Below are 8,939 nucleotides of genomic sequence, written 5' to 3'. Positions count from 1 at the left end.
AAAAAAAAAAAAAAAAACTGCCCCAAAAGAAATAAGAACTTCTAAAGGCATATACAAGTTTACTATTACTACTACTACTATTATTATTAATTAACTTTTGTTTCATTTTGTTTGACTTTAGAAAATCAAGTTTCCACATTAATCATTACACTCTATTAAAATCAGAAAATAAAAGACCATCTTCGATGGCCATCAAAACGCCTTTTTTCTTATGCCTCATCTAGGTTATCACTTCTATTGCTGTAATAAAGCGCCAAGACTAAAAGCAACTTGGGAAGGAGAGATTTTAAATTACACTTCCATCATCAAAGGCAGGCAGGCACAGCAGGAGCTGAACAGAGGCTGTGGGGGAATGATGCCTAATGGCTTGCTCAGTCTGCGTTCCTAAACAACTGAGAACCACGATGTTGGCACAACCCACAGCAGCCTGGGCCCTTCCACATCGATTATCAATAAAAAATATCACACAGTCTTGCCAATAGGCCAATTTTATGGAGACCTTATTTTTATTAATTGTGATTCCTTATCCTTCTTACCATAAAAGTCTAGGCTTGTGTCAAGTGGATAGAAAGTCCATCAGTGCATGCATATACAAATCTGTTATCTCTTTTATCTATAAATAGCTTTCAGAATTCACTGATAAACAAGCAGTACTATTTCCTAAGCCTATGGATTTTTTTAACTTATTATTATTAATTGTTAATAAGTTAATTTTAATGTATTAATGTGCAATGTAATCATATTCTAATGACTTCAGCTTCATTTATCCTTTTGAAAAGTCTTTAATAACATGTTACCCACTTGGCATGTTGATATAACCAATTCAAAAGCTGGCCATACCTCCACATAAAACCACATACACTGAAACTAACAGAAAAGAAAGTGGGGAAGAGCCTCGAGCACATGGACACAGGGGAAAATTTGGACAGAACACCAATAGCTTATGCTCTAAAATCAAGAATTGACAAAAGGGACCTCATAAAATTATAAAGCTTCTGTAAGGCAAAAGACACTGTCAATAAGACAAAACAGCAACTAACAAATTGGGAAAAGATCTTTACCAATTCTATATCTGATAGAGGACTAATATCCAATATATACAAAGAACTCAAGAAGTTAGACTCCAGAGAACCAAATAACCCTATTTAAAAATGAGGTACAGAGCTAAATAAAGAATTCTCAACTGATGAATACAGAATGGCTTAGAAGTACCTAAAGAAATGTTCAACATCCTTAGTCATCAGGGAAATGCAAATCAAAACAACCCTGAGATTCCATCTCACACCAGTCAGAATGGCTAGGATAAAAAACTCAGGTGACAGCAGATACTGGAGAGGTTGTGGAGAAAGGGGAACACTCCTTCATTGCTGGTGGGATTGAAAGCTGGTACAACCACTCTTGAAATCAGTTTGGCAGTTCCTCTGGAAATTGGACATAGTACTACCTGAGGACCCAGCTATACCACTCCTGAGCATATACCCAGAAGATGCTCCAACATGTAATAGCAATGCATGCTCTACCATGTTCCTAGCAGCCTTATTTATAATAGCCAAAAACTGGAAACAACCCAGATGTCCCTCAACAGAGGAATGGATACAGAAAATGTGGTACATCTACACAATGGAGTACTACTCAGCTATTAAAAACAATGAATTTATGAAATTCTTAGGGAAACGGATGGATCTGGAGACTATCATCCTGAGTGAGGTAACTAATCACAAAAAAACACACATGGTATGCACTCTCTGATAAGTGGATATTAGCCCAGAAGATTAGAATACACAAAGTACAATCCACAAACCATAAGAAACTCAAGAAGAAGGAAGACCAAAGTGTGGATACTTCATTCCTTCATAAAAGGAGGAACAAAATACCCATGGAAGGAGTTGCAGAGACAAAATATGGAGCAGATACTGAAGGAAGGACAATCCAGAGACTGTTCCACCTGGGAATCCTTCCCATATTCAATCAACAAATCCAGACACTAATGTGGATGCCAGCAAGTGCTGGATGACAGGAGCCTGATATAGTTTTCTCCTGAGAGGCTCTGACAGTACCCAACTAATACAGAAGTAGAGGCTCACAGCCATCCATTGGACTGAGTACAGGGTCCCCAATGAAGGAGCTAGATAAAGGACCCAAGGAGCTGAAGGGTTTGCAGCCCCTTAGGATGAACAACAATATGAACTAACTAGTACCCTCAGAGCTCCCAGGGACTGAACCATCAACCAATGATGGGACTCTGATAGCTCCAGCAGCATATATAGCAGAGGATGGCCAAGTCAGTCATCAATGGGAGGAGAGGCCCTTGGCCCTGTGAAGGTTCTATGTCCCAGTGAAGGGGAATGCCAGGGCCAGGAAACAGGAGAGAGTAGGTTGGTGAGCATGGGGAGGAGGGAGGGAACAGGGTTTTTTTTTGTTGTGGTTGTTGTTGTTTTATTTTATTTTATTTTATTTCTTTTTTACAGAGGGGAAACTGGGAAAGGAGATATCATATGACATGTAAATAAAGAAAATATCTAATAAAAAATTTAAAAAATATAAAAAATAAAAAATAAAAGATGGTTATATATTCTCCTGGGAATTCTCTCTTTTTGGCTTCCATAAAACACTATCTTTGACATTATGAGACAAAATTGTTCTAAGCCCCTCCTAAATTAAAAACTAGATGTTCTAGAAACAAAAAAAAAGTTTCTGGAAATGATATGAATGTGGGTTTCACTTTCTACCCACTTGTCAAAATGGCATGGCTAGAAAATATGCAGTCTAATCTCTGTAAATTGTCTTTAAATCCCTTTTAAAGTTATTCACGCAGGAAACAGGTAGACACCGATAAAGGCAGAGTAAATGAACACTAATGAGCCTGGAGCTCACCCAGGGCACATAAGGACAGGCTGCACTCTTGAGTTGAACTTTGTCATGGTGTTGAAAGTTAATCTTTTTAAATGTTTTATGAACATAAAATCATTCACATGAGGAAGTAAATCATTCACAGGAGTCTCATTACCAGTTCGGGTCTCTGTGGGATCCCAGGGCACTGTACGCAACTAGAACAATGCCTTTGGAATTGCAGAACTCCAGGAGTTTGCTTTGGTTGAGATACGGGTGACATTCTACCTGTAAATTTCCAAAAGGAAATGTTATTAGAATATATGTGTCAACAATGTCATGCAGGTTTTAGAAGTGCCTTAAGGGTTGATATACTTCTATATTGACTTAAGTATAATATGTTTTCAAATTGGTCATTTTTTTTCCTGAAATACTTTTTTATTCTTGTCCTTTTGTAAGCATTTTAAGACTAAAATCTCCTGTTTCTGACTTGCGGTCTCTGTCACTTTCTATAGAACAAAGCCTAATGCCCTATTAGAGCAATGACTGAGTGTAGCCCTAGGGGAGATGACTGCAAGCTGAGCCTGAAATTGTTTCCCCTCTAGGCTTGTAGAAAGAGTGGAGGGCTCAGGGGAATAAATGAGGTGAGTGTGTAGACTACACCGGATGAGAAAATCTCCTGTCTTTAAAAGCCCATAGACTCAAAGGACTTCAATCTTCTGTTATCAAGTCTTTGATCTGATCCTTAGCATATAAGAAATTCAAAAGCAATATGCCAAGCTATCACAGTGATCAGTGACTAATTTCCCCAATTATGGGAAATTTTAAAATAAGCTAAAATGCTTAATTTCTTTCATAGTTAAATCAAAGGAGAGAGTGAGAGTGGAAACTAGGACCCAGGGTTAGGGTGGGGGCAGAAGAAAGAGTAAGAAAGGGGAAAAAGACATGAATACAAGAGAGAACCTGCTGGCAGAAAGAAATATGTAACAGCCACACCACGCAGCTGCAACGCATAGACAGACCTTCCTTCCTCCCTACTTTGAACTAATTGGTTGTAAAAAAACTGTCACAGCTAGTGATACTGGCAAACACTTAGCTACTTGGGACACTAAGGCAGGAAGATTACATCTTCAAGGTCAACTGGAGCATTCAGAAAAATCCTACCTCAAAATAATTTGTTAAAGGACCAAGGAATATAACTCAAGTTTAGAGTATTTGCCTACTGTGTGTGAGGTCTCTGTTGCAAGCCTACATACCAAGGAAATAAAAAGACATGATCATGTTTTAACCTACAAGCTATTTAGTGATACCAAGTGTCGCTAAGTGTAGGTGTTTTAATAGTATTTTGGCAACATTAACTTTAAAAAAAAATGTGTTTTTAAAATATGGGCTAAAATGACATCGTGCCTGCTTAAGTGTGGTGATGGATGTATGTGAAAGAAGTCACTGTGCAATGCTTGGTACCTTTTGTAGCTTTAAATTTTGCAAAAGTTAAAGGGTTTTAAAAGTTATTAAAATATTTTCAATCTAAGTCTAGGAAAGAAAACCCCACTAATAGACTTCTACCAGAATAATGCAGCTGCAGTACAATTTTGCTGGGCTTCGCTTTAATCCACTTTTTTTTCCAGACCTTATATGATTTTAAGTACAGCACACGCCATGATTGTTAACTGAGCAGTTTTTTGTAAGAAGAGCCGTGAGTTTAGTCTGTCGAGCTTGCTTTCACGTGTTTCCAGCCCCGGGGCTCCAGATGAAGCTGACTTGCTCTAAGAGTGGGTCCACTGTGCTACAAGTCCATGACTGGTAAGAATAAAATATGCTAGTGACTTTAAGTAAAAACATTCGCTCTTGCCCTTAGAGACAGCCCCAAAAGCCCCTTTTTGTGAAGCTCTTTTACAACAACTTATGTTTGTTTCCATGTTACATATTGCAACATCTAAAGGAAATAAACAGAGTCTTTAAGGAAACCAACAGTTTTCGTTTTGCCATTTTGTTTCTTAGAGACATTTTTTTCCGCCACCCAGGCTAGCCTTAGACCCATTCTGCAGCAGAGGCTGTTTGAATTCCTATCTTCCTTCCTCTGTCTCCTAGCTGCTAGAATTGGAAGCATGTGCTGCTACACCTAGCTCCAGCATCTTCATTAAGCCAATTCAGGTTGAGTTTTCTATTTCTTATAACAGAAACATTGTACCTGACTAGGAAGCATGTTAGTTGATATGGTATTCATCTATTATTGTAGCCAAAGTTTTTTCCTTTGAGTCTCAGTATAAAATTAAAATAAAAATAAAAAAATAAATAAAGTCCCATGAAGCCATTACACATTTAAACATTTCTCTATTGTAAGATATTTAAAATAATTTGATAGGAGAATATTCATTAAAAATGGAAACATTGAAGCCGGGCAGTGGTGGCACACGCCTTTAATCCTAGCACTTGGGAGACAGAAGCAGGCGGATTTCTGAGTTCGAGACCAGCCTGGTCTACAGAGTGAGTTCCAGGACAGCCAGGGCTACACAGAGAAACCCTGTCTCGAAAAACAAAAAACAAACAAACAAACAAAAAAATGAAAACATTGAACTGGAGAGGCGGCTCAGCAGTTGAGAGTGCACATCGGTCTAACAGTGGACCTGAGTTCCGTACCCAGCATCTATACCAGGAAGGTCACAACCAGCTCTTGGTCCCAACTCTAGTTCCAGGGGACCTGATACTCCTGGCTTTTCTAAACACTAGCATAACTTTTCTCCCGCTTCCTCTCCCTTCCCCCTCCCCCACCCACCTCTCTCTCACATACTCACTTAAAAATGAATTTTCTAAAAACTAAGTAAGAATAAAAATAAGCAAAATTGAAGTAAATGATGACAAGCCAAGGGCTTTGTTGTGTAGCTGTAATTGCGGTGCTAGAACCCCTAAGCCAGGAAATCTCAAGCCCTATTTAGTCTAGCCTAGACTGTGTACCCAGACCACAACTCAAAAAACTAAAAACAAAAACAAATGAAATGAAAATCAAAATGAAATGCATCTCTTTAGGTTTGGGAGATTCTATTCTATAATTTTGTTGAAGATATTTTCTAGACCTTTGAACTGGGAGTCTTCTTCTTCTATTCCTATTATTCTTAGGTTTAGTCTTTTCACTGTTTCCGAAATTTTCTGGATGTTTTGTGTCAGGAACATTTTACATTTAGCATTTTCTTAACCAATGTATCAATTTCTTCTGTCACATCTTCTACACCTGAGATTCTCTCTTCCATTTCTTGTATTCTGTTGGCAAGCATCTGTTGTTCCTATTCTCTTCCCTGGGTTTTCCATCTCCAGGATTCTCTCAGTTTGTGTTTTCTTTACTGCTTCTATTTCCATTCTCAGGTCCTGAACAGTTTTATTCATTTCCTCCACCTGTTTGATTTTATTTTTCTGTATCTCTCTATATTTACCTATTTCCTCTTTAAAGACTTCTACCTGTTCGACTGTATTTTCCTGTATTTCTTTATGGACTTTAATCGTTTCCTCTCTATTTTTGTTTGTTTGTTTGTTTGTTTTTTGGGTTTTTTTTGTTTTTTGTTTTTTTTGTTTTTCGAGAAAGGGTTTCTCTGTGTAGCCCTGGCTGTCCTGGAGCTCACTCTGTAGACCAGGCTGGCCTTGAACTCAGAAATTCGCCTGCCTCTGCCTCCCAAAGTGCTGGGATTAAAGGCATGCGGTACCATGCCCGGCTAATCGTTTCCTCTTTAAAGGCCTCTACCATCTTCATACGATTGGATTTAAGGTCATTTCCTTGTGCTTTGGGTGTGTTACAATATCCTAGTAAAATTGCTGTACTAGGATAGCTGGGTTCTGGTGGTGTTACATTGCCTTGGCTTTTATTTATTATGTTCTTATGCTTATCTTTATCCATCTGGTTGTCCCTGGTGTTGGCAGACCTGGTAGTCCCTAATGGCAGCAGGCCTCTGAGATTGCGATAGATTTGGTAGTACCAGATGGTTATGGGCTTCCAGGGATACAAGCAGAGCTGGTAGTCCCTGATCGCTTCAGGCCTCTAGTTGTCACTAGTGACAGCAGGTTTCCAGGGATGCAGGCAGACCTGGTGGTTCCTGATGACTGCAGACCTTTGAGATTGCAGGTACGGGTATGGATCTTGTTATGCTTGGTGGCAGCAGGCATATAGGAGGTCTGTGGCCTGGGGTATAGAGTGCAGAAGGGACAGAGAGGAACTCACCTCTGCTGGGCTTGTCCAGAAGAGCTGACAGGCAAAGAATTGAGGTAGGAGCCCAACCTGGTAGTCCCTGATGGCTGCAGGCTCCGGATTGCCTATATAGCCATTCCTAACTACAAGTATTAGGAAGGGGTTTTGTATCAGTTGTGAGGTGTGTATGTCTTATTTGTTAGTTGCTTTGTTTGTTTTTGCAGTGCTGGCTGATGTAAGGTCTTCCACAAGCTAAGCAGACTGTCTACCACAGAGAGACTTTTCCAGCACCTCATATGGTCATATGGATTATGATTTGTGTGCTTGCTCACTCTTCCCTCCCTCTTTCTGATTCGCCATGTGTTCACACCACTTTGTAGTGTGTATGTTAGGCTCATGGTGAACTCAGCCACCAAATCTTCACCTACTGTTTTCCATCCGTCTTGGAATGGAGGGCTCCTGAAAGATCCCATTCATTCAGACTTAGCCCCTCCAACACTCTTGCTTGCCTCTGGTGGCTTCCCTGACAACACACAGTTATTTTCTTCCCTCAGCCCATCAGACAGTTCTTGCTCCATCGCCTGCCCAGAACCTCTTGCCATGTTTACTGTCCTGTCCTCTGCCTTTTCATTCCTTTCTCTTTCTTTCTTTCTTTCTTTCTTTTTTAATCCTTTAACTGTGAAGTTCACTATACGTTGCTCAACTGCTCCTTAACATCATGTCTGCCCTGGAGTACCTGATATACTCAGGGTTGGTCCCATTGGAGAAAACCAATTTTTCCCCTCCCAAAAGAGATAAATGACAACTCCATAGTTAATCTTTATCCTACTGGCTAGGTTTACATTCAGTTCATTCATTTTTTTAATATAACAAAATAAAATATAAGACAAAAACTGCCCATCAAAGTCAAACTAGACAGACAAACAGAAGGAGCCCAAGGGAGGGCACAAGAATCAGAGACCCATTTGTTTTCGCACTCTGGAATCCCATAAAAACACCAGACTGAAAACCATAACATGATCACAGAGGACCTGGTGCAGACCTGTGCAGGTCCTGTGCCTGCTGCCTCAGACTCTCTGAGTTCATAGGGGCTTTGCTGATGCTGATTTAGACCGCCTTGTTCCCTTACTGTCCTCCACCTCCTCTGGGAGAGACAACTGAAATTAAGGGACATTTGAGGAGTAGCATGAAAGCCTAATATATTAGAACCTTCATATAGATATACATAGTTCTATAGATATCATATATATATAAAGTATATATGATTGCATATAATATAATCTATAATTATTATATACAATTATTGATTAATATATAACATATATCATTAAGTATAATATAATAAACTATACTTAAGTATATTACTAAGTAATTATATACTATAATTACTTATATAATAATAATAAATAAGTAAGTACAAAAGCTCAAGAAATTCGATACCAGCAAACCAAAATAACCCAATTTAAAAAAAAAAGAAAAGGGACAGCCGGGCTGGAGAGATGGCTCAGTGGTTAAGAGCACTGTACTCCTCTTCCAGAGGTCCTGAGTTCAATTCCTAGCAACCACATGGTGGCTCACACAATCTGTAGTGGGATCTGATGCCCTCTTCTGATGTGTCTGAAGCAGCTACAGTGTACTCATAATAAATAAATAAATAAATAAATCTTTAAAAAATGGGATATGAAGCTAAATAGAGAATTCTCAACAGAAAAATATCCAATGGCTGAGAAGAACATAAAGAAATGTTCAAAATCATTAGTCATCAGGGAAATGCAAATCAAAACAACTCTGAGATATATGTTATATGTGATTATATATTATACAATATATAGTACATTATTATATACTATATAGTATATATTGTTATATGATATATATGGCATATATAATTATATAACATAATGCATGTTATATGTATTATTGTAATTATATAATA

General features: G+C 38.6%; 1 protein-coding gene across 1 annotated transcript in view; it reads right to left on the bottom strand.

Annotated features, from left to right (window-relative positions):
* The window catches only part of LOC116081731 (aldo-keto reductase family 1 member C15), a 64,226-nt gene that overhangs the window by 9,209 nt on the left and 46,078 nt on the right, over positions 1–8,939 (bottom strand). Inside the window, exon 7 of the mRNA XM_031358377.1 lies at positions 3,008–3,117. Within this exon, the coding sequence (XP_031214237.1) occupies positions 3,008–3,117 (110 nt within the window). The remainder of the gene's footprint in view (positions 1–3,007; positions 3,118–8,939) is intronic.

The sequence above is a fragment of the Mastomys coucha genome, unplaced genomic scaffold, assembly GCF_008632895.1.
Source record: "Mastomys coucha isolate ucsf_1 unplaced genomic scaffold, UCSF_Mcou_1 pScaffold7, whole genome shotgun sequence".
Classification (NCBI taxonomy): domain Eukaryota; kingdom Metazoa; phylum Chordata; class Mammalia; order Rodentia; family Muridae; genus Mastomys; species Mastomys coucha.
Note: the sequence above shows the minus strand (reverse complement) of the source record. Positions and strands in the feature narration are given on the sequence as shown.